The sequence below is a fragment of the Cololabis saira genome, chromosome 7, assembly GCF_033807715.1.
Source record: "Cololabis saira isolate AMF1-May2022 chromosome 7, fColSai1.1, whole genome shotgun sequence".
NCBI classification, from domain to species: domain Eukaryota; kingdom Metazoa; phylum Chordata; class Actinopteri; order Beloniformes; family Belonidae; genus Cololabis; species Cololabis saira.
Window position 1 is genome coordinate 40,639,015 of NC_084593.1, and position 26,628 is coordinate 40,665,642.

Consider the following 26,628-nt stretch of genomic DNA (forward strand, 5'->3'; position numbering starts at 1 on the left):
CCCGGGTTTGTCAATGTTGTAATGATGTCTGTACGATAAACCGTTGCCTAGCAACAAGCGTCCAAAATAAAATGGAATTTATTTTTTAATTTAAAGTTAAATATCGCAAAAAACGTAATAATTAGCATGATGAGGTTGTACGGTCCTTAAGTGCCAATCGGGCCGAGTGTTTGTAAATTTGAACGATGTCTCTACGATAAAGTTTGGCTGAACAATAAGCGTCCGAATTTTGGCCTTTTTTTTTGCTTTTTGGCAACTAGCGTTGCCACGGTAACACTTTTGACTGAGAAAAGTAATGCCCTTCGAGGCACGATGGAGACGCATTCAACGATGTATGCCATGCATGGGTGCACGTTGTGGTTTTGGGCCGCATTAACGGACGAAAAAGCGTTCGGAATAAGAAGAAGAAGAAAAGGGAAACCTTTTCTGTATACCATTATATCGCCTTCATTTTTCAGGTTTTCTGGGCCGTGTTTCATTTTTTTTTCCACATCAGAGCGGGGTCATGCCACTACTTGGCATGCCCATAATAAAACATCTATAGAACATGGTGAGCAGCTTTTTATCAACGTGAAAAGATGACAGTGGAGACGTTGGTTTGCCTTTTTATAGACGGCCTCACAGTTTTCCACAAAAGACAGTTTGCTGTTTATAATGGTCCCAAAGTTTTTATACCTGTCCACACATTCCACTGCCTGACCTTTTATGCTGATTTGGAATGTAGTTTAGCATGTGTTTCTCTTTTTAAAAACAAGTTTTAATACAACATGTGTCTAATTTCCGTGGACAACAAACTATTAAATAAATATAAATGTGGAGAGAGCAGAAAAGAAACATATATATTTCTTTATCGTTGCATAAGAAGAAACAGTCACCTATAGTTGACAGAAAAGAGGAAGGCCAAGGTTACGTTGATATCACAAGTTTTTATTACACAGCTCAGGAAGACAAGTAGAGACAATGGTTTACGATAGCAGCATGAAGGATTCCCGCCCGGCGTCGTCTCCTTCAGTCACACGGCTCGGCTGCAGCCTCCAGTTCAGACAGGACGGCTCTGGGAGGAACACAGGACACATTCTCTCAGTTAAAAAGACATTCTCTGTATATCCAAAAGACAGAATCACCCTGAGGGTAAAAGGGGACTGGGATACCTGATGCTACTGCTGGTGTCACAAGAACAATGAACACAAAAGGAGATGAGATAACATGCAGTGTGGAAAGAAAAGAAATGACAGAGCTACTGCGTATTAATATTACTTAAATTACTTTAGGCAAGGCAAGTTTAGTTGTATGGCATATTTCAGCAATGCGGCAATTCAAGGTGCCTTACATAATATATGAAGAGTGAGGAGAGGGGGAAAAAGTCACAGTGCAGTGGCAGAATGAAGAAAACTTAAACTTAAACTAGGGTTACAATTTTATAACAATTTTTAAAGTTAAAGGAGCTTGAGGCTCCTTTAAGAAATGAGACTCTCTAGCGCCACCCTTCACCACGACGGCCGTTGGGGGTACTGCAGCCAACAGTGAAGCCGGCACGGGAGAACGGGGAGAACGTGCATGCAGCGCCATGTGATGTCACATCCGCAGCCCAGTGCGGGAAATTCCGGCCCGGAATTGCAGCACATTTTGCAGCACACAGCCTGTTCAAGGCAACGGAGAGATACACTAGAGCAGTGATTCTTAACCATAGGGCCGCGGCCCACACTTGGGCCGCGAGCGCCATCTAGTGGGCCGCGAAAAAAATTCAGTTTTGTACGTGTGGGCCGCGGGGGCCGTGGGACTGCATAGCAACTCCCGACCAAATGAGGAGAAGAAGACCCTCAGCTAGCTCTAGGTGTAATAGTAAGAGAAATGGTGTGTATTTATAGAGAAAATCCTTCATTTTGCACAGAGTAGGTTTAGATCCGCCAGGATCAGGGATCGATTACTTGGGTCTGCGCCCAGAGCGAGCGAGCACGGCGTGATCAATTATCCTGACTCGTCCGCACAGCCGGGGACGTCGGTGCCGCTCGGGCGGTGGGCTCCATCGTTACTGCTGAAGGATTGTACATGTAGATGTGTCTGCTGCTGGACTGGACTGTTGTTCGGGCTCGCAAAAGCATCGGAAAGTGACTCTGCTGCAGCGGCCAGAGAGCTGCGGGTTCTGCCCGGCCGTCTCAGCTGATCAGGCTCGGATGAAATCCGACACGCGCAGTCCTGACCACTTATTAATGTAAATAAAACTCAGTAAGTTACTTAGTAAGTAATTAGCTTGACTCTTACAGAGATGAGAAGCCTAACAGGTGGAAAGGGAAGTTCAACCCGGAATGGACAAATTCATCCTGTTCAGTCTTCCCACTGGGACAAAACCAGTGTCTCATACGTTCAGAGACCGTGGCGTTCAATGTGCGAAAGTGAAACGCCACTGAAACAAAACACAAAGTTTTTCATCAAACATATCCACTCAAGTCTGAACTGAAGTCACAGAAAATAAGCTGACCATCTTAAACATGTTTGGGTCCAGATACAGCTGTGAAGCAGCTTTCTCCACAATGAACATAATTAAAACTAAATATCGTTCCAGGTTCATCAATGAGCACCTCCACATGCATATGAGAACCTGACACCATCCAGCCCAGATTTAAAGTCCTGGCAGGAGAAATTAGAGCTCAGTTCTCTCACTGAACGACAGAAAGTGAGGGCATAAGATTAAGGGGAAGAAAGAAAAACTGCAAAACTTTTAAATTGCTAAGATGTGTTTATATTAATTTATTATAAAAATGTGTTGAGACAATTAACAAAGAAAAGGGGAAATTCAAACTGCTGGTAAAGAAATAAAATAAGATAGCATTTGAAAAATAAAATAAAATCTTATTTATTTATTTTATTTTTAAGAGAAACAAATGTGTAATTGAAGTTACACATGTTAATGGGCAAATATGTACTTTTTTAATATAACAGTCAGATGCAGATGTTGATACAACTATGAGGCTACTTGAATATATATATATATATATATATATATATATATATATTTATTTATTATGATGTTCTGGACCTTCGCTGCTATACAGTGTTAATATTTAACGGGCCTCGGGCCACTCTGTACTGAAAAAATTGGGCCCCAAGGTCAGAAAGGTTAAGAACCCCTGCACTAGAGGAATCATTCTTTTTGATTTGGAACGCTTCATCTGACATTATTACTAGAAAACTTAAAACGTATACAGATTTTTTTCATAAATCCTGCCACTATCCTGCCTCAAGCTCCTTTAAATTCAGAATATTTTAAATATTTCCATCAAAGCAGCTGTAAACAAATGAGTTTTAATCTTGATTTTAAGGGACTGAGGGTTTCAGCTTCCTGCATTTTTTCTGGTAGCTGTGGAGCATAGAAGCTGAATGCTGCTTCTCCATGTTTGGTTCTGGTTCTGGGGACACAGACCTGAACCACAAGATCTGAGAGCTCTGGATGGTTGCTATGGCAACAACTCTGATGTATTTTGGTCCCAAACCATTCAGAGATTTATAAACTAACAGAAGTATTTTAAATAGGGATGCCCCAATACCGATACTGCTCTCATAAACTCGTACTCGCAGAAATTCTCCGATACCAGGCACTGATACTTCATTGTTGTTGTAGTTACTGGTTAGTGACTCTAGGGGGAGATGTTGAGCCGTCCTGCGGCTCCCCGGGTGGGTGTGCAGCCTGGCGCGACTGGGCCGCGGAGCAGAGTTTTGTTTAAAATTGAATTTCTGGTGCAAAAAAACCTTCCAATTCATTGCATTTTTAGCCTAGTTATTTTTGTGGTAGAAGTATCGTATCGGCGAGTACACAAATTAAAATACTCGTGCTCGGTGTGAAAAAAATGGTAACGGGGCATCCCTAATTTTAAAGTCTTCCCTCTGAGGTACAGGGAGCCAGAACTGGAGTGATGTGGTCCACTTGCTTAGTTCTGGTGAGAACCTGGGCAGCAGCGTTCTGGATCAGCTGTATCTGTCTGATTGATTGACTTTTAAGGCAAACTTGTGAAGAAACTGTTGCAGTAATAAATTTGACTGAAGATAAACACATGGATGAGTTTTTCAAGGCCTGCTGAGACATTAGTCCTTGATCCTGGAGATGTTCTTCAGGTGATAGAAGAACAACTTGTAATTATCTTAATGTTTCTCTGAAAGTTCAGCTCTGAGTCCATGACGACACCCAGATTTTATCGGTGGTTTTGTAGCTGTAATACCTGAAGCTGTTGCTGACTCTTAAACGCTCTTCTTTTGGTCCAGAAATAACCATTTCAGTTTTGTTTGTGTTCAACTGAATAACATGATGGCACGTCCAGTCACTGATTTGTTCTATTCATCTACTCAACACTTGTATGGGCTCACTGTCTCCTGGTGACGTTGTAATGTAAAGTTGAGTGTCATCTGCATAGTTATGGTAACTTATCTTGTTGTTTAATATTATTTGAGCTAGCGGAAGCATGTACATGTTAGATAGGGGGGGGCGGGGTGGGCGGGGGGTCCTAGGATAGGACCTTGGGGAACCCCACATGACATTTTTGCTGATTCTGATGTAAAGTTTCCTATTGACACAAAGTAGTCCCTGTCCTTTAAGTAAGACTCAAACCAGTCAAGTAATGTGCCAGAAAGTCCGACCCATGAGCACGGTCAACGGTGTGAAATGCTGCGCTGAGGTCCAATAATACCAGCACTGTGGTTCTTCCACAGTCTGTATTTATGTGGATGTCATTGATAACTTGACAAAGGCAGTCTCAGTGCTGTAGTGAGCAAGAAAACCATTTTGGTGCAATCTGTTGGTTTCCTTAGCAAGGCAATTCAAGGCGATATTATTGTTATTTTTATTGGCTTTGTATTAACTGGACTAATCTGGAACAGGATAAGTTGTATTCTTCAACTGTTTTAAGGTGACATTGTCGATTTGACGCTATATAAATAAAGCTTGAACGGAATCATTTTTGCTTCAAATTTAGCAGCAGCAGAACGTATTTTGTTAAGTGCTGCATTTCCCTGAAGTCACGGTCGCTATGATTTGCTGTTGTAGGCCCTTCAAACGCTTCTGTCAGAATATCCCCATTAATTATCCTTCATCATGTTCGTTATATGCTTAGCGTATATGCGTAGCCATTTCCTCAGTGTATGATCTTGTTGGATCATACACTGAGGAAATGGCTACTCTCAAACTACTCTGCTTTGTTCTTATAGATTGCTCTTACTCTGTTACCAACAGGTATTTTGTTTTTAAATATTTATTAGGGAACTGCTAAATGAGTCAGTTTGGCAATGGTGTATGTCCACTTTTCGTTCCAAGATGAAGGAAGATTCCTGTGACCCCCTCACCTTTGCTCCTCCGTTAACTCAAACTCGTTGCTTGTTCTCGTTGCCAGACTGGAGGTGGCCGGTAAGCAGAAAGCTGCAGACAGTTGGACCAGCTCGACTGCTCTCTGGGAAGAACCGCTGCGTTGACACGCTGACAGGAAGTTGTTCATCAACTCCTCACTGGAACGCAGCACAGGGAAACACAAGATCACATGCAGCTGGTACCAGAAATGCAGAATTTGTCTCAAATCATATGTTGTATGGATTATTTCCTGTGACCTCTTTAGTCTATTGGAATATGCACTAGCAGAATCATATGGATGATATTTGTTTGAGTGGAGACTTACGAAGGAACTCTGTTCTTGGCTTTGAAGAGCTGTAGCATCTCCCTGTGGACAAAAGAAGACAAGAGGAGAATGATGCAGATACTTCTCCTTTTTATTTTATTCTTTATTTAGGTATGGCAGTACATATCACAAAGTAAAAGCAGTAATATTCTTATCCGCCATCCAGTTTTTTCATTTTAAGTAAATATATTAAGAAAAGGAAAAAATAAAGAAAAAACAAAAACTACAAAGAATTCTATACAATCAGGGAGAGACAGACTATAAACATAAAACCTCCATACGGAAGAAAAATAACCTGATTCTCGGTTGGGTGGAGAATGAGATAATAATAAGGATAATGATATGATAGTATTAGTGTCTTCAGATCATTCAAGAATGTGAGGGGGAATGAGGAGAAAAACAAAACAAGTTTTATCTATTCAATACCTCCACAGATTCTGGGCGCAAAGGCTTCACATATTCAACCCATTTCATCCACAATTTTACAAACAAATCTTTCTGGAGACGGAGGCAAAATGTCATCTTTTCCATCATATATATATATATATATATATATATATATATATATATATATATATATATATATATATATATATATATATATATATATATATGTATATATATATATATATATATATATATATATATATATATATATATCATTAACTAAGTTTATCCACTCCTGTAAACCAATGTCTTGTGAACGCTTTTTTTAGCGCCAGTTGTCAAAATGCCAAACAGATATTCATCTGACCGTCCCATCAGAAATCAGTCCTTCCCAAATAGTAGGGGTGTAACAATATATCGTGCCAGGAGATTTCGTGATACAAAAACGTGTCGTGGAGGTGACAAACTGTAGCGCGATATTGGGTTATCAATATTAATATATTGTGTTTACTAGTAACATCCTATTGGTGCCGCGGGATCACGTGACGACCTCGACCCGCGGACCAAAATCTGACTACGCTCAGAAGAAACTAGTACCGTTTTGCGTCCCGATCATGGGACTCTTGTGGGGTTTTGAGCTCAGAACTTTTACTTCTAAGGTGAACATGAATCAATCTTTTTTATGATGTAAAGATTGTGTCGTCCCCAAAGGTGAAAGGATGAAATGATACCGGGGTTCACCTTACGGCCTCAGGCTGGGAGCATGTGAAGCTCTTAGCTTTGCCAGAAGATAAATAACAGTCATGTTGACTTTGGAGTTTGAGACTTTTCATAGTTTATTTATTCACTTTTATTTATTTATTTATTTAATTTTAGTTGTTAAATTTCTGGAAAAGAAAAAAGTCAAATCATACATGAGAGAAACTATTCAGTTTGTGGCTAAATATTTGTACTTGTATGAAACTGAAGATGCATAATGCAAACCTGACATTTACTTTTAGTTCAGTTTGTGGAAAATGGTTGGCCTGGCTTTCTCTTTAAAACTTAAACAGTTATAAAGCATTACAAACTGTAACAATAGGACAAACGTACAGCATTGTTTAGTATTTTGTGTCTTTTAAATAAAAGACCATTTTTTCCAGTCATATGTTCCTCATTCAAGGTTGTTAAAAAAATACTGCTATAATATTGTATTGTATCGTATCGTTATCGTGACCTCAATATCGTGTATCGTACTGTATCGTGATATTAGTGTATCGTTACACCCTTACCAAATAGATATTTCTCCTTTTGAAAGACATGTGCTTGTGAAGGTGAATGGAGTGAAACTAAACGGAGTGGACTCACCAGGCTGGCTGGGTCTTGTCGGCTCGCAGCAGCAGCGTGGTAACATGTGACAGCGAGGACGTGTTCCACTCCAACCCGGGCTTCTCCTCAAACACACTCATTATACCCGAAGCACATTTAGCAAAAGACTCCTGGACCTGCAGAGGAAAGTTCCCGTTAGTTCTGCTGCTAGAACGCCCACTGTGTCACTCAGATGGAAAATGACCAAAGCTAAAAATAGCATAATCCAATATTTCAGTTCCCTCCTGACCTCAGGACTGTGTGTGTCTCTGGACATGAGGCTGAGCAGCTCCTCCATCAGCTCCGGCCGGCCGTCGTGACCCAGAGACTTGATATCTGAAAAACAGGAGAAGACGTGCAGCCATTTATCACAGTGTACAGTAATCCCTCGCTACAACACGGTTCACCTTTCACGTCTCGCTGCTTCACAGATTTACATTGTGCATCATTCTGCATTCTGATTGGCTAAAGTCTCCCCTCTTCTTCACTTCCTGTATCAATAACGTTGGTTGCTTAGCAACAATGCTGAGAACGGCCAATGAGCTTCAGCAGCAGCTCAGGAACGGGACCTTTGATGAATCCTTCATTACAGTCTCAGATATAATCCATGGTGGCATGTCGGTTTATAAGAATCTTTTTGCCCAGAAGAAAAAAAGCGACAACAACGACCCATAACTATGTTCTGCTCTGGAAAAAACACATCAGCAACACGGGCTTTAGAAGAAAAAGACGCTACAGAGCGAGTCAGGATGCAGCAGCATCAGAAGAGCAGTCACAATTTGTCCTACTGTACTTATATATGTATTTTTTTTTCTTCATAATCATTCTTCATTTTCTCCCGTTCAAATCCAATTAATCGGGTCGCGGTGGGGTGGGGCTGATCTCTGCAATTTGAAGCCGTGTATAATAATTGTAAACAAAAAAAGGTTGCTTCTTCGTGGATTTCACTTATCACAAGTTTTTTTTGGAACGTAACCCCCGCCAAAAACCAGATATTACTGTATAACACATCTTATCAAGGCAATGAACCTGCCAAACTGTTGGAACTCACCTTTCCATATAGTAGGCAGCAGATCCAGACGTCCGTCTGCGTCCAGACACTGCAACAGGTCCCTCATCCCCTGAGAGTTGGGGTAGAACAACTACAAAAGAAAGAACAAGTGTGAGTGACTGTTGGTGCAACAATGTGCATGTGTTAAGTGAGCTCACGAGTGAATTACACAGTATAGAACAGCTGGAAGACACAGTTAATCAAATTAACATAACATGAAGGTTTGATGACTCAAGTCACGGTTTAGATTGAGGGCAAAGAAGTAAATGTCTGCCAGAGCCATTTTGTGGTTTCTATTGTAACAACTGCACGTTATAATGAGAAGGAAAAACAGGTAATTACTTATAAGGCCGATCCGATTCGGATATTGATTTGGGTCAGTGTTATTAAAACTGTTTTTTGAGCTGTTGCATGAATTACATCACTGTGTAGTTATGCAACATATTACTACTAGTATTATATTGAGATTCAACAGCAAGTATTGGCAGCTGATGATGCTGTAAGGACCAATCAGCTCCCAGAATGCTGATAGAACTGCTTTCAGAAACATCATGGGGCAGAATTACCAAACAGATCCAGGGAGGAAACAGAGGACGAATTAAATCGCTTTGATTTTTTTCCATTAATGAGTATTTGGTTTTTAGCATTTTATGGGAATATAACCCCAAGACAGTATATAAAGCAAAGAAATATGGACAATTTATGCAATTATAACTGAAAACTTTAATGTTTTCATACCTTTACACATATTTAAAGGCAAAAACATGGCACCAGTTATTCTCGTGTCCAACAAAACATTCCTTTTTTTGGGGGATAAACAAAAAAAAAATCAAAAGTTGTAATGTCATGATGAATTTTTAGGAATCAATATGAGAATCAATTTAGAATTGGAAAATCGATCTTTTCAACACAGGCCTAATTCGTACCTAAATAATCACAGAATCAGACTCATTATCAGGTAGCATTGCTGATGTTTCCCTTCATTTGTGTGATGCGTGCATGAACTGACCGAGGGGATGAGCCGTCTGTACCACTTCAACACGATGTCAACGTGCTCCATCATACACAGCAGGTTGAAGAAGCGGCCGCTGCAGAGAAGGCAGAGCGGGCACACCGTGATTATCATGCAAACCCAGAGAAGCTGCAGCAAGCAGGCGGCGTGGGCCCAGGCTTCTCTCTTACTAGTAAATGCTCTGCTGAAACGGGTCTCCGAGCAGCCGCCAGTTCTCCCCCACCTCAACCAGACTCTGCACTTTGTAGCCCAGCTCCAGATCTTTACTATCCAGACACTTAGAAACGTGAAAAGAGAAATAGATTACGCTAATGAACACTGGGAGAAACTGCAATGAAGTGCTCTCAAAACAACCTCGTGGATGATAAATCTAAGCAAAATAACTCCTAAAATCTCTGACTGATTTAATTGGAGGCTTAATATCTGGAAGAGTTTTAGGGCCATGCAGGAGAAAAAATATTTGAGAGGGGAAGATTTTTTTTTATTTTGCACTTCGAGAAAAAAGTTGAAATGTTGAGAAAAAAGTCGAAATGTCGAGATGAATGTTGAAATACAATTTCGAGAAAAAAGTCGAAATTTCGCCTCTTTATTCAACAATTCAACATTATTCTCGACATTTCGACTTTTTTCTCAAAATTGTATTTCAACATTAATCTCGACATTTTTTTTAATCGACATTTCCACTTTTTTCTTGAAGTGCACAATAAAAAAAAACTTCTCTCAAATATTTCTTCTCTTGCATGGCCCTGATACTCTTCCGTACTTAATGAGTCTACACAAACAAAAAACACAAGGAGAGAAACTGTCCAACAAAGGTAATAAAGACTTACTATTCTCATTGCACTGGCGAAGAACATAACTGGAGAGAAGGAGGTTGAACAAGTTTAGTATCATGCACTGTATTGAATCAAAACACACACACACACACACACACACACACACACACACACACACACACACACACACACACACACACACACACACACACACACACACACACACACACACACACACACACACACACACACACACACACACACACACACACACACACACAGTACCATCATTAGGGTCCTGGCAGGTGAAGCTGGTTCCTTCTACCTCTGTCATCACTTCCTGTAAGATGTCAGTGTTGCTGGGGCCAGACGCCGCTGCAGGGAGAGAACGGAGCTTAACAAAGGAAACCTGAATGTGCCAGAAGAAATGTTGCACTGTGTGAAACAATAAACAAACCTAATTTGTAAAAGACTGCCAGGATGCTGTCATAGGAGGCCAGGCTGGGAGCTGCACACACACATACACACAACTGGTAAGCATAAATAACTGGAGGTTTAAAAAAAAAAAAAAAAGTAAAAATCAGCAGTGTAACATTTAATTTATACACGTGTTACTGTAGAAAAAAAGATACAATTAGCATGTTCCTATAATGCAGCAACATGCATTCTCATGTAACTCTAAAACAGAATAAAGTTAGATAAAAGACCAATGCAGCGATTGTTAAATGTACTTAAAAAGTTCCCATTTCTATTTATAACACTGGCTGGCAGACTCTAGCAGCCAGTCAGACCCCATTCAGGAGTTACCGGTAGATGTTTGGCAACATCACGTAATTCTGGGTTACAATAAAAGCAATCTAGTGACATCTAGTGGTAGGAAGTGGAGACAGGATTTTTCAATTTTACTGGCGCAACTGTCTGTCTTATTAATTAAGTTATTTTGCTTTTGCAATTTGATGGCATTTGTACTTAAACGGCTGCAATATTCTTTCATTTACACATCCCATACGCTCCCGAGGGTTTCTGGATTGGGGTCATAATTACCAATCCCAAGCATCTTCATCTCGTTCAGCGCGTGGAGAGCGTGTGTTTTGGCCAAATAGCCGCATTTTCTCAGAGCTTTGAGAACAGAGTTGAAGGTCAGCAGGTTGGGACGAACTTTCTGTTGAGTCATCTGGTTGAGCAGCTCCTACGAGCAGAAAACAAGAATCAACACACCAAGACCCACACACACCCATGAGAGCTGGGTGGCTTTGGTACCAAATCTGTCTGCTATTGACTTAAAAAACCATAAAAAAAAGGAAATTAAAAAAGAAACAAGCATAATGAGCGATAATAACTTTTGTTTGCATGTCTTTCTAAGAAAAGTATATTAAAACGTACATAAATAACAAGCTGAATACTCGATGCTTAGATTGCATTCATTTGTAGATTTTAACTGAAAGTCTGATTACATATGATTTTTATTTCGTAACACAGAGGTTTTTCTATAAAGCTTAAATTAAACTTAGCTGGACATTTTTGTTTGGCATTTCACTTCTGAACAAGTAATATGTTTACTATATGTGTGCACATATAGTAAAAGGTCTTATCCTTATCTTATCCTTTTACTTATGACTTATAGGATTATCCTGGTTTGGTCAACTAAGAATCTACACCAACATTAAAATCTATTTCCTGTTTTTTTTTTCTTCACCAAAAAAAAGAACTTAAGGTGTTTTTTTTCTTCCTTCTTTCTTTTTTTCACCAAAAAACAGGACATTAAAGTTTTTTCTCTTCTTCTTTCTTTTCCTCACCAAAAAAAGAAATTAAGGGTTGTTTTTTTTCTCTTTCTTTTTTGTTCACCCAAAAAGAATTTAAAGTTTTTTTTCTTTCTTTTCTTCACCCAAAACAATGAAAGTTTTTTTTTCCTTTTTCTTCTTTCTTTTTTCTTCACTCAAAAAGAAATTAGGGGGTTTTTTTTCTTAAAAAAAAAAAGAAAATAAAAAAGTCTATTTCCTAAGGCAGTCCGGTAATGTGTCCATGAGATCAACCCAGAACTGTGTGAATGTTCTTACAACGACGAGGTCCCATCTTTCATTATATTTGTCTCTGAGATCTGGAGCTGCTGAGATCAGAGCGTTGAAGATGTGGACATCAGCTGGGGACAGAAGACAGAGGAACAGTTGAGACACCGGAGCTCATCCCTCCCTTTCTGTTTGAGTACACACAGTCCCGACGGTCACAAACGGTGATCATCGGCATGCAAGTGGATTTGCAGCATCACAACTTCCAGATCAATACAGACAAGGGATTTTCATCCCAGCTAAAGTGGTTCTTGAGCTATGAGGCAAAAACTGAAATGTTTTTACTATACTGCCCCCTACTGGCCACCTGGTGTCAGATTTACCACACATTCTAATGAAATGATGAATGCACCTATAAAGTTTCATGAACATCCATCTGAAGTTTGTTTGGCTGTTCAGCAGTGGCAACAACTGAAAAGTTCAGATTTTTGTGGCTCGTTAGCAATTGACAAGCGAGTACGGCCCTCCGTTTATTAACACAGATTCACAATATTTTCAGTACTTCCACAGAATGATTTCCCAATAGAAAAGCTGTGTTTTGTTAAGTTTGGATCATTACATCACAAGATACTGAAGTATCTTTAGAACACACCTGCACCATTTTTGAGGATTAACCATTTAAAACTTTTTTTGATAATTTAAATTTTTATAATTTTAGATTAAATGTTAAAACAAACTATATTTTCAATATTCCAAATTTAAACTCAAATCGTTTCAATTTTCTTTATACACATAATCTGCATAATAATTCTTGTATGAGCCATAAATAAAAACAGGCTCCAGAAGTACTATTAAAAACAGGAAACTTGAAATCATGACTTCAAAAATGTCTCAATCAAACCGATGTTTCACAAATAATCTCTCCACACTTTAATCCAGGATCTTTCCCCTCCTCCCACTCACCTGTCAGCCTGTTGTTGAGCATATCTGTGTACGTGCTGAACGCCTTGGCAGAGGCTCCGTGCTATGGAGACATAAAACCAGCCTTTGATGGATCAGAATGACTCTAACGCGTGAACATGTCTGCAAACGCAGTAACGGCTCGTACGTACCTTCACCATTCCTCTGATGAGAGCAGAGTAGCAGCGCGTGTCTCTCTCCGGCACCAGGTTGAAGATTCTCTCTGCGTTGTTGTTTTCTTTCCAGCTGACCTTGACCAGGTCTGCTGCTCTGCGTCCCTTCACCCTCCTCTTCCTCGCTTCCTCTCCTGCCTCCTCCTGAACACAACACACGTACAGATCAGAGGGTCAGTTCTTGCTGATTACAAATAATATAATATATTACAAATAATAGCAGTGACCAAAACACCTGCAGAAATACTGCAGGAATGACATAGCAGCAGTTAAATGCAGCCTTCTGTAAACTTTAAATATCCACTGGGCTTACATCAAATACATCAAAACACAACAATAAAAAACACTTTTCTGAATTTATCAATATGCCTCTGTCCTTCACAGGATAAGTAAAATGGATCACTGCAAAAACTCAAAATCTTAACAAGAATATTTGTCTTATTTCTAGTTAAAATGTCTCATTTTAGTAAAAAACATCTCATTACACTTAAAACAAGACTCATCACTGGAAAAAACAACAATTTTCACCTGTTTCAAGTAGATTTTCACTTGAAATAAGTAAAAAAAATCTGCCAGTGGAATTTTTTTGCTTGTATTAAGAAGATAAATCTTGTCCCACTGGCAGATTTTCCTGTTTAAGAGGATAACTTTTTCTCAACAGTTATTTTTCTGGTGTTATTTTTCTGGTGATGACTCTAAATGTTGAAATAGCAGTAAAACCACATTCATTGATGAAATGACATAAGGGATGGAAAGGGGGGATGGCAGTTTTACAGGGGGATGATTTGGACCGTTTTTATTTCCCCCTCATCCCCCCTCAACTCCAGTGCTGCCTACGTGTCACTGATCATCACTCACTGCGTTCTGTGGTTCTCCCTCCTGGACCGGGTCTCTGTCACCCTCCAGACAGATGAGGTCCAGCAGATCATGGGTGGTTTCCATGGACACTGCCGTGCCTGGAATATGCAACACACAGAAATTACGGATGTACAGTAGGACAAAAAAAAAACCACCACACACAACCACACACACACACCTAATGTGGATCTTGGTCGGGGCCTGTGAGTCAACTTCCCCTGACAACATTTTTTAAATGGACCACTACCAATCTTGGTTTGAAGTTGCACTGGTTTTAAATTGAATCGCCAAATGATGGCAGTTTTTGAATCCTGTTTTTATCTAACTCTCCACGTTTAACAACATCCACACATCTGTTTAAAAAATTTACAAATACTAACAATCTACGATGTGAATAAGTATCAAACAGGAATCCTGATGTATAAAGTCACATGCTCTCCATTAACTTTACCCAGACATTTTCATAATTATTTTGAGTTTAATTCTTATTATCATTCATCCTCCACAAGAAGAAGGAATGATTTGCATATCCCCTTCTGTAGAACCGCAGTTGCTACATTTTCATTTATGTATCAAGGTGTTGTGCTGTGGAACAGTTTAAAACATCTAAGTGAAACATGCTCAACATTATCTGCATTCAAAAGAAAGCTGAAAAAAAGTTTTGATTTTTAATTAAATATCATTTAAATTAAGCTGAAATATCCAGCATTATCTCCAAAGAAAAGTTCATTTAGTTCAGGAGTTTTAAAAACCAGCACTTTGTTAACGCTGCAGCTGCTCTTTGACGCCATGTTCATTGTTTGATAGTTTCACACCAGGCGTATGTGTGAATTAAAGGACGTGACTACTGGGATTAAAGTTCACCGGGCAAAAATGTAATGAAGAAAAAAAAAAAAGAAGATCTTTAGATGTACAAATCGATTTTGAGGAATTAACATGAGAATTGATTTAGAATTGGAAAATCGATTTTTTCAACACAGGCCTAACCAGGAGCTCTGTCTCTTCATAGCTGCTCCCAGCTGACTTTTCAGCAGCGCAGAGACAAACAAAAAAATAAAAAGCGTCGCCACTTTAAGCTTCTTTCACTCTCATTTTTTAACTTGATATCGAACACAAGCCACAGACCCAGAAGCACATCTATCATCTCCTCCAGGTTCTACATCTTTAGTGTTGTTGTCTTCTTCCTTTAGATACACAATCAAATACGTCACAGCAGCTTCACTCCAACCTCCTACTGCTGATCCAGGTGCTGAATTGTAGTGGAAGAGAAACTGGGCCTAGTTGAGTCGAGCTGTGTACGTGCTTGTGGAAAAGTGCCAAACGATACCCATTTGTTGTGAAAGAGAGTGATTTGTGTGGAGCATGTTGGTCCAGTAGGAACATCCAGAATAATCTGGAGGAGTCCCCAGGTCGGGGATGCTGGGGCTGTACATGAACGATACCTGAATGAGGGAATGAAAGTGTCTCTCACCAGCTTGAAGCAGTTGGTCGTACATGTCAACAGCAGCTGTAACTCTTCTCAGGCTGATTATCTCCTTCAGTGCCTTCTCACTCATTTCCTCGGTGCACAGGCCCAGAGTCTCCGGCATCAGACACTGCACAGACACGCACCGTCAGGCAAACACATCCAGACCAGCGTGTGTCACACCCGCGTCCTGTCAACGCTTCTCACCGGTATATGCGGCTCTGCAAAGTCTTTGGTGAAGAACTTAGGGTTGCTGTTGACGAAATATCTGGCTGCAGCTCTGCCCGATTCCTGGGAGAGAGAGAACAGCTTCTGCAGAGAGAGAGAGGAAAGCAGGACGTCAAGGATGTGAGCGTTGGGCTGATGGGCAGGGCTCCAGTTTTAAACACGTATTAAACACATATTGTGTACTCTGAAAAAAGAAAAAAGCTTTTGTTTAAGTCTTATAACAAAATAAATTGTGTATCGTTTTTCTTTTTTTTGGGGGGGGGTTACAAACGAACACCCAACCTAAATTGTAAATAAAGCGTTGTTTTTTTAAATGCAGAATCAGTCAGTGGTTGAACATACAAACTCAGAAGAGGTCCTGGGAGAGAGGAATGGATCATCCTGGAACTGGTATGGATATGCTGTAGGATCCTGGAGGGGACAAAAAGAGACTTTAGCAACCAAGAGGAACAAAGATACAACTTTATAACCAACCAACCAACCAAGCAAACAACCAACCAACCAACCAACCAACCAACCAACCAACCAAACAACCAGTCAACCAAACAACCAACCAAACAACCAACCAAACAACCAGTCAACCAACCAACCAGTCAACCAAACAAACAACCAACCAAACAACCAGTCAACCAACCAAACAACCAACCAAACAACCAGTCAACCAACCAACCAACCAGTCAACCAACCAAACAACCAACCAACCAACCAGTCAACCAACCAACCAGTCAACCAACCAACCAGTCAACCAATCAACCAGTCAACCAAACAACCAGTCAACCAACCAACCAGTCAACCAATCAACCAGTCAACCAAACAACCAGTCAACCAAACAACCAGTCAACCAACCAAACAACCAACCAAACAACCAACCAACCAGTCAACCAACCAGTCAACCAACCAACCAGTCAACCAATCAACCAGTCAACCAAACAACCAGTCAACCAAACAACCAGTCAACCAATCAACCAGTCAACCAACCAAACAACCAACCAAACAACCAACCAACCAGTCAACCAACCAGTCAACCAACCAAACAACCAGTCAACCAACCAACCAGTCAACCAACCAACCAGTCAACCAATCAACCAGTCAACCAAACAACCAGTCAACCAACCAAACAACCAACCAACCAGTCAACCAACCAGTCAACCAACCAAACAACCAGTCAACCAACCAACCAGTCAACCAACCAACCAGTCAACCAATCAACCAGTCAACCAAACAACCAGTCAACCAATCAACCAGTCAACCAAACAACCAACCAAACAACCAGTCAACCAAACAACCAACCAAACAACCAACCAAACAACCAACCAGTCAACCAAACAAACAACCAACCAAACAACCAGTCAACCAAACAACCAGTCAACCAAACAAACAACCAACCAAACAACCAGTCAACCAACCAAACAACCAACCAAACAACCAGTCAACCAACCAAACAACCAGTCAACCAACCAACCAACCAGTCAACCAACCAAACAACCAACCAACCAACCAGTCAACCAACCAACCAGTCAACCAACCAACCAGTCAACCAATCAACCAGTCAACCAAACAACCAGTCAACCAACCAACCAAACAACCAGTCAACCAACCAACCAGTCAACCAATCAACCAGTCAACCAAACAACCAGTCAACCAACCAAACAACCAGTCAACCAACCAAACAACCAGTCAACCAACCAAACAACCAACCAAACAACCAGTCAACCAACCAACCAACCAGTCAACCAACCAAACAACCAACCAACCAACCAGTCAACCAACCAACCAGTCAACCAATCAACCAGTCAACCAAACAACCAGTCAACCAACCAACCAGTCAACCAACCAACCAGTCAACCAAACAACCAGTCAACCAACCAGTCAACCAACCAAACAACCAGTCAACCAACCAACCAGTCAACCAAACAAACAACCAACCAAACAACCAGTCAACCAACCAGTCAACCAACCAAACAACCAGTCAACCAACCAACCAGTCAACCAATCAACCAGTCAACCAAACAACCAGTCAACCAACCAACCAGTCAACCAATCAACCAGTCAACCAAACAACCAGTCAACCAACCAAACAACCAACCAAACAACCAACCAACCAGTCAACCAACCAGTCAACCAAACAACCAACCAACCAACCAACCAACCAACCAGTCAACCAACCAACCAACCAACCAACCAACCAACCAGTCAACCAACCAACCAACCAACGGTCTACAACAGTCTCTCCCACCCTGGTGCTCCAGCCCCCCTGCCCTCATGTTTCTCTGGTTCAAATGAAGGATCATCATCATTGTTTTGTCATCAAGGTCTGCACAAGTCTGTTAATGACGCAGATAAACATGTGAACCTGCCGGGCCTGTTGGGGAAACGCTGGTCTGAAAGAACTCACCCTGCTGACGGTGGAGGCCAGAGCCTCCAGCACGGCCACTCCGCTCCTGTTCATCCAAATTACAAAAGAACAAGAAAGACAGCTATTAATGGAATGTGTTACAATAAAAGGGACTAGCTAGTAGACAAATGGTTATCAGCTTTACGTCACCTGACAGTCAGACGTCACTTACCATGTTTTTTTCTTGGGGATGACAATAGCCTCCGTTGACTCTGAAAGAAACACAGTTGAGAAAGGGAGGTGTTTCTGATGTTACTGAAGAGCTGCCACATTTCCACCCCGGTGGAGTTGTTTTTTTTTTTCATTATTACATTACAACTTTAGGTATTTTTTTGTTTATACCCAAAAAAGGAATGTTTTGTTGGACACGAGAATAACTGGTGCCATATTTTCGCCTTTAAATATGTTTAAAGGTATAAAAGAATTAAAGTTTTCAGTTATAATTGCATAAATTATCTATATTTCATTACTTTATATACCGTCTTGGGGTTACATTTGTATAAAATGCTAAAAACGGAATGTGGGAATAAATGAAACCGATTTCATACGTCTCTGTTTCCTCCCTGGATCTGTTTGGTAATTCTGACCCACGATGTTTCTGAAAGCAGATCTATCAGCATTCTGGGAGGTGATTGGTCCTTACAGCATCAATAGCTGCAATACTTGCTGTTGAATCTCAATATAATACTAGTAGTAATATGTTTCATAACTACAGTCATATAATCCATGCAACAGCTGAAAAAACAGTTTTAATAACACTAACCCAAATCAATATCAGAATCGAATCGGATCAAAGCGTTATAATCGATTCTGAATTTTAAGAATCGGAATTGAATCGATTCTTGACATTTGAATCGATGCCAAGCCCTAGTTGAAGAGACCACTTTCGAGATTAATGTTGAAGTACAATTTCAAAAAAAAAAGTTGAGGAAAAAGTCAAAAATGTAATGATTAATGTTGAAATACAATTTCAATAATAAAGTCAACATTTCGTGAATAAAGTTGAAATGTTGAGAAAAAGGCGAAATTTTGACTCGAAATTGTATTTCAACAATAATCTCGACATTTCGACTTTTTTCTCGAAGTGCATAATAAAAAAAAAAATCTTCCCATCTCAAATATTTTTCTCCTGCATGGCCCTAATACTCTTCCGTACATGTCAGATGTAACGGTGGACAGGATTAATGACATGTCCTCTCTCAGCTGTGAGAGCGGTGCAGCTCCCAGAGGCAGCTGTTAGCCGGGGGAGGTGGTGAGAGGACACACACTACACTACACGCTAGTGGCATCACTGACCTCGAAGGAGAAAAACTTACTGAGAGGATCATCGTAGGAAAATTAAATAATTTAATTCCTACATTGAACACACATTTATGTGTATTTGAAAAGTGGATGATGAAACATGAAGCCTTTACAGTAGCTGAGTTTTATGTGTTGAATGTTTTCTTTCACGTTACCTTTAACAACATCTGCAGCTTGTTGTCGCAGAGCTGGTGTCCATCCAAAGTTCCTAAAATGAAATGAACATTTATTATCTAAACTGAAACAGCAAGTGTGTGTGCAGAGGTCACATCATCCATATTCAGTTTATCCAGTGAATACACAGATGTATTCACACGGTGATGCATATTCATTCATTATGAACAAAGTGTATCTACAGACTTCTGGTACACTGCAATTGAGGTGATTGGTTCTCCATCAGCTTGTAATCAAGGTCTACACATAATGAATAATATTTAGATCAATTTTCTCATAAGACATTCAGACGTATTTTCCCAGACGAATGTTGTATTTCCACTCCCTGTGTAGTTGAAATGCTCTGCTGAACAGGTCAATGCCACAACTAAATGATAATTACACTATCCTGGAAAAGACATGTACACAGTTGAAATGACTTGATCACTCTAATGCGCGAGCAAAATGAGTTGGAATGGTAGGGGCAGTTTTTCCAGCTCCTGCAGCTGCTTAGTTAATAGTTATGGTATATTTGTGCTGACGTTTGACAGAACAGTCAAAAACATGACCTATCACACGCTGGTAGCTGCAGCCTCTCTTGCACCAAAACACATGGCTCTACGTGAAGACCAACTATATACGTGCATATAAATACATATATAGCACAACCAAACTCTTTTCCTCCAGGTCGCACCTGTTTCTCCACAGGTATTCCAGATTCCACCTTAGAAACCGTCCCCTTGTCCGAGCGCAGTACAGTACATGGGGACTGCAGGCCGCCATGTTGGTCCGGGTTACGTCAGATGACGTGAAAACAGAGAGGATTCTGGGAGGGACAAACCATCTCCGCTCAGACGGGGGAGACCAATTTATTTTACACAATAATAAACGTTTTCAAAATACTATAAGTTTACTAAGATACACGTTTGTATTGCGCTGTCGGATAATATTGTGTTTTAATACTCCGGAAGTGTGTAGAATAGCCGAGCTCTCAGGTGAGTCTCCCCTCGGGAGAGAGGGGAGTTGCCGCGGTCCGGCAGCACGTGTGAGCAGGGCTTCCTACCTGACCATGCAGCGAGGTTTATATCGATAAAAGTACGGAAAACTAACTAAAATGATGTTTCAGAAGGACGTGCCATGGCGGCGCCTGGAGGGCATGACGTTTGGCATTTACTCAGCTGCAGAAATAAGGTGAGGTTTCTGTCCCCTCTGTGTTGAAGGAGTTTCAAAACAACATGCCAGACAGCCAGCCCGAGCTGCTCAGCATGTAATCTGACTAGAGATCACAGTGTTATTATTGTGTAGTATATAAGTAACTCTAAATACTAAATAACTCGCAATACTTTGCTTATTCTTCTTAATGTTAGAGAGGAAAATCTTTCTAGCTACACAGTGATGCCCCACACTTTTGGACTTATACTTTACACTTCATCCAGAGTTCTGATTGATTGATTGATTGATTTTGTACATGTAAAAGACAACAATTAACAGAGAAGATAAGAAAACAAAACAAAAAATTTCATACCTTAACACTTAATGTCTTAATTTACATGTGCAAAAAGGAGTAGGAAGAAGTGTAAACGTATTTAATCCTACCCCCATTCACAAATCATTTATTAACAAGTATTTATAATAACTAACTATACTATAATTATACTCACACACTTACCTATACATACATACACATAGTTGAGTATTTTATATATATTTGTACACACATGCCCATATAAACATTTCTATAAATATACTTATTTACACCATACTATCTCTATATTAACTCAATCTGCTCTATATCTATATATCTACATACACATTCACACACATATATACAGGACTGTCTCAGAAAATTAGAATATTGTGATAAAGTTCTTTATTTTCTGTAATGCAATTTAAAAAAAAAAACCAAAAATGTCATACATTCTGGATTCATTACAAATCAACTGAAATATTGCAAGCCTTTTATTATTTTAATATTGCTGATTATGGTTTACAGTTTAAGATTAAGATTCCCAGAATATTCTAATTTTTTTGAGATAGGATATTTGAGTTTTCTTAAACTGTAAGCCATGATCAGCAATATTAAAATAATAAAAGGCTTGCAATATTTCAGTTGATTTGTAATGAATCCAGAATGTATGACATTTTTATTTTGTAATTGCATTACAGAAAAAAAACAATATTCTAATTCAACAGTCCTGTACATATTCACACACATATATACATGCACATACACTCATACTCTTACATACATATACACATGCATACATACACATACATAGCTGCCCATTTCTGTACATAAATATAAACTAATCTACCCATTCACCCAATAGTGTTATCTGCAGGCCCCTAAAGGTATTAATAAGAGAAATTACACCTCTGTAAAAACAACATCCAGAGATCCTGGTAACACCATCTAGTGGCACGTTGAGCAGAACTCCATTGCTTTGTTTTGAACCTCATTCAGGAAGATGAGTGTGAAGACGATCACCAACTTCCGGTTCCTGGATGCTGTGGGGAACGTGGCCCCCAACAGCCTGTATGACCTGTCCCTGGGCCCGGCCGACACCAAGGAGGTGAACCATCCACAAACATGTTGCATGTCTGTAGGACGCTAAGAGGATGTTTTCACAGCCCTTAAAGTTTTGCTCTTATCCATATGTCTTTTTTACCAGGTTTGTTCAACCTGCTGCCAGGATTTTATCCACTGTCCCGGACACCTCGGTCATGTAGAGTTGCCTCTGCCTGTGTACAATCCGCTGTTTTTTGATGTAAGTATTTTACATATATACATATACATATACATACTACGGAAAAGTATTAAGGCCAGGCAGGAGAAAAATAAAAATAATATTTTAGAGGAGGAAGATTAAAACTCGAAATGTCGAAAAAAAACTTGAAATCTCAAGATTAATGTTGAAGTACAATTTCGAGCAAAAAGTCGAAATGTTGAGGAAAAAAAGCAAAATTTCGACTTTATTCTTGAAATTATATATCAACATTATTCTCGACATTTCGACTTTTTTTTCTCGTCATTGCGACTTTTTTCTCGAAGTGCACAATAAAATCAAATCTTCCTCCTCTCAAATAATTTTTCTCCTGCCTGGCCCTAATACTCTTCCCTAGCCTGCAGAGCTGTTAGGTAAGTGACACTTACGTTCTAACGGTTTTATTCTTTAGTAATCAGTAATCTTTGGTGTTGAACGTGGCAGTCGCAGGCCTGTTGTTCTCTTGATGGCTGGACTTTTCTCTCCCTCAGAAACTGTACTTGTTGATCCGGGGAACGTGCCTGGTGTGTCACACGCTGACGTGTCCCCGAGCTGCAATACACCTGCTCCAGAAGCAGCTGAAGCTGCTGGACTATGGAGCTATGCAGGAGGTCTACCAGATTGAACAAGTTCTTAGCCAGGTGGGTGCTTATCCACAACACTGATTATTTCTCAAGTTTTTACTCTCAGTTCTTTGTTTCTGTGTTTTTTTTTTAATTTTTTTTTTTTTTATGAGAAACTGCTTAATTGAACCTTTTTAAACATGGTCGTGGATCGGCTGTCTGTACTCAACTGTGTGAACGTTGTGTGTTCCAGCACCTGGAGGAGAATCCCAAAGCCACAGGGGATGAGATTGAACAAGTGCTGAGGGAATATACGGACACCATAGTGGGAGAAAAGGCTGAGGCTTCCGGGACCTCCAAACCTGTGAGTGCACACTCACGCTCACACACAGAAACATATGGTGCTTTTCCACTAGAACCTGCTCGGCATGGTTTCTTTTCCATAACAATTCACCTGGATCAGAAGTAGGAGGTTGGAGTGAAGCTGCTGTGACGTATTTGATTGTGTATCTAAACGAAGAAGACAACAACACTAAAGATGTAGAACCTGGAGGAGATGATAGATGTGCTGCTGGGTCTGTGGCTTGTGTTCCATATCAAGTTAAAAAATGAGAGTGAGAGAAGCTTCAAGCGGCAACGCTTTTTTTGTTTGTAGGTGCTAGTGGAAAAGCACCAATACAGACACGGTTCTGAGTGGCCTGACACCAGGGGTGCGCTTCACAAAGCGGGTCATATTTAACACTGAGTATGTTGAACCTGAACTCAGGGAAAGTGAGTTTATTTATTTCACAGAGCCAGGTTACTTTACCCAGAGCAGAAGAATTCAGTTGAGCCGGTTTGAGAAACCAAGGAACTCATACTCTGAGTCTGTTACCGTGGTAACTGACTCTGAAGTAAACCTGATCAAGAGCAGGTTCAGGTCAACAAACCCAGAGTTCCTTTCTGTCTCCTCCCCTTCATGAAGGTGAGACGAGTTTAAGAGATGATGTAGTGCACATCTTAGAGGCGTCTGAACTATGAGGTGTTTGTAATGAGGATCTGAATAATGTTTAATGTGGACAAACGAGCCGTGACTTGTACCCGAGATGGAGTTTTAATGTCAGTCTTTCTTGAAATATGTTTTATACTTCATCTTCAACTGTTTCAAGGTTGTTTTTTTTTTGTTTTTTTGTTCGTTTCCCTGGGATCACAACTACTTGACAGTGAATATTGAGAACATCTACATTCATTTGTCATTCATGCAATATTATAAACAATCATTAATATTGAATCCAGTCAGTCTCTCTGCAGTTTTCTCCAACGTTAACTCCTTCGCTGCAGCAGCCGTGTTACATATCCATCTGAATACGTGCTCATATTCATTGCACGATAGCACTAATGGTCCAGTTCTACTAAACCAAAATAGGAAGATCACTTCTGCTTAGATTGTGTTGACACTGTGAATAACGGTATTGGACTTCCATTGACGATTGCTTTTTATAGTCACAGTAAGTGAAAGTCAACATGTTCAGTTGAGTTGGATGAACCTCCGATAGCAGACCCCAGGTGTACACTTACAAAACTTCACTCTACCTTATGTAATGTTGTGTGTGTGTGTTGTGTTTCACAGATTAAACACCTGGTTGAAAAGAAGAGCAGTCTGATAAATGACTTTTGGACCATCCACATGAAAACAAGGAAGTGTCCTCACTGCGGGTAACGTCTAACAGTCACCACTCAATCATTTGTATGTATTAGGGCCAGGCAGGAGAAAATTAAAAATATTATTTTAGAGGAGGAAGACTTTTTTTTCATTATGCACTTTGAGAAAAAGTCGAAATGTTGAGAAAAAAGTTCAGAATACAAGAATTGGCTTTGCGATATTGTTTTGAAACTCATATCACACATATGCAGTTGCATAACTTCAGAAACGTACCCTTAACGTTCCACTCCAAGGATGTAAGTTAGTTAGTTAGTTACGGCTGCTGCTGCAGAGCTGTCAGTCGCTCTGCTAACTGGATTTGATGGAGGAGGAGACAATTCCACTTTATTCACCAAATTGTATTTCAACTTTATTCTCGAAATTTCGACTTTATTCACGAAATTTTGATTTAATTCTTGAAATTGTATTACAACATTAATCTCGACATTTCGCCTTTTTTCTCGACATTTCGACTTTTTTCTCGAAGTGCATAATAAAAAAGAAATCTTCCCCTCTCAAATATTTTTTCTCCTGCGTGGCCCTAATACTCTTCCGTACAAATGTGTACGAGCTATTGACAGTAAGATTTAAAGCAGTCATATTCCTGGCTCACCTCGTGTTCTGCTCGTCTGTGTGAAGGAGCGGCAAGTCCACGGTGCGGCGGGAGCACAACAGTAAGGTGATCGTCACGATGCCTCAGAGAGTGCAGGCCAGCGGGGAAACCGGGGGTGAGTTCTGTTCACACCAATCCTGCAACCATTCAGGCTGGCTGGGACATCTGCCCTTATGTAACTCCTCAATGGAACCACATTACAAGAGGAAGAAATACCATTTATGTACATTTATACATGTACAGTTTCAACTCTCCTTTCTTTGCAGAGAATCTGATGGCTGGAAAGAGAGTGTACCTGACGGCCAGCACGGCCAGAGAACATGTCATTAATGTGTGGGGGAAAGAAGGTAGAAGACAATACTCTAAACCCAATCTAAACACCTAAAAAGACATGTGTAAAGATTGGTTATACAGCTCAAGACCCACTTTTGCTCTTAGTATACAGTATCCATACATTTGCTTTTCCTTTGGAGTGCTCATTACTGAGAAATGCACTATACATGTTAAATGACAGAAATGACTCTCTGGACATTATGTTTTAAACAGGACGAGGATATTATGTAAAGTTAGTCTTTTTCACGTCTCTAGGTTTCTTCTTGAAGTGTCTCTTCCCTGGACTGGAGCCCGGTAGCTCCACGGAGGGAGAGAAGGCTTTCTATCCCGGCCTGTTCTTCCTGGAGTTGCTGGTGGTGCCGCCCTGCAGGTGCGGCGTTTACACAAACATGAATACAGTATCGGCCCGAATAGAAGACGACCACCTCTTTTTCAAGACTCAAGTTTGGAAAAAATACTTTTTAAACACCAAATTCAATTTTTATACAGAAACTAATTACAGTACATCTGAAACAAATTATTATAACAATATATTCAAGAGAAAAAGCATGTTATTTTGCCTCATTCAAATAATCATCTTGAAGTTTGCATCATAACTTTTCTCCAAATTGTTGCTACGTTTCTCCATTCTTTTCTTACGGCTATTTTTCTTTTTCTTCTTCGTTATGGAAGTAGATTTGTGTCTTAATTATTCAATCAAAAAAAAGATTGCTTCAATCAAAAAATATATTTTTAATAAAAAAATGTCACTTCAATCAAAGAAAAAAAGTGTGTGAATGCAACAAAATATTTGAGACTCAAAAAAAATGCATTTGAACACTTTTTTCTTTGATTGGAAATGTTTTCTTTGATAGAAGTGAAGTATTTTTTGTTTGAAGCAACTTATTTGATTGAAGTAGTGTT

The 26,628-nt window shown here is 39.9% G+C and overlaps 2 protein-coding genes across 2 annotated transcripts in view; one reads left to right on the forward strand and one right to left on the reverse strand.

Annotated features, from left to right (window-relative positions):
* Positions 1-906: 906 nt before the first annotated feature.
* Positions 907-20,558, reverse strand: ptcd3 (pentatricopeptide repeat domain 3). The gene is made up of 23 exons (XM_061726423.1): positions 20,465-20,558; positions 19,773-19,825; positions 18,488-18,527; positions 18,316-18,361; positions 16,263-16,331; positions 15,900-16,004; positions 15,699-15,822; positions 14,228-14,325; positions 13,349-13,513; positions 13,200-13,260; positions 12,288-12,370; positions 11,275-11,419; positions 10,688-10,738; positions 10,516-10,605; positions 10,285-10,313; positions 9,625-9,731; positions 9,452-9,530; positions 8,443-8,533; positions 7,642-7,727; positions 7,392-7,528; positions 5,658-5,699; positions 5,332-5,490; positions 907-1,054 (listed from the first exon to the last, which is right to left on the reverse strand). Exons 1-23 carry the CDS (start codon positions 20,551-20,553, stop codon positions 1,009-1,011), a joined length of 1,995 nt encoding a protein of 664 aa, XP_061582407.1. The 5' UTR covers positions 20,554-20,558; the 3' UTR covers positions 907-1,008.
* A 245-nt stretch (positions 20,559-20,803) lies between these two features.
* polr1a (RNA polymerase I subunit A) overlaps positions 20,804-26,628 on the forward strand; it is a 41,171-nt gene continuing 35,346 nt past the window's right edge. The window contains exons 1-9 of the mRNA XM_061725902.1: positions 20,804-20,961; positions 22,235-22,343; positions 22,443-22,538; positions 23,027-23,176; positions 23,352-23,462; positions 24,708-24,793; positions 25,419-25,507; positions 25,659-25,739; positions 25,981-26,095. Of these exons, the coding sequence (XP_061581886.1) occupies positions 20,885-20,961; positions 22,235-22,343; positions 22,443-22,538; positions 23,027-23,176; positions 23,352-23,462; positions 24,708-24,793; positions 25,419-25,507; positions 25,659-25,739; positions 25,981-26,095 (914 nt within the window). The 5' untranslated portion in view covers positions 20,804-20,884. The remainder of the gene's footprint in view (positions 20,962-22,234; positions 22,344-22,442; positions 22,539-23,026; positions 23,177-23,351; positions 23,463-24,707; positions 24,794-25,418; positions 25,508-25,658; positions 25,740-25,980; positions 26,096-26,628) is intronic.

Excerpts from the sequence above, each read along its gene's own strand:
- ptcd3 (XM_061726423.1), bottom strand. The coding sequence starts at position 20,553 with ATGGCGGCCTGCAGTCCCCATGTACTGTACTGCGCTCGGACAAGGGGA. Across the intron at positions 13,261-13,348 it reads TCATCAGAGGAATGGTGAAG|CACGGAGCCTCTGCCAAGGC; the intron begins GTACGTACGAGC and ends ATGTCTCCATAG. Across the intron at positions 11,420-12,287 it reads AAAGATGGGACCTCGTCGTT|GAGCTGCTCAACCAGATGAC; the intron begins GTAAGAACATTC and ends TTCTGCTCGTAG.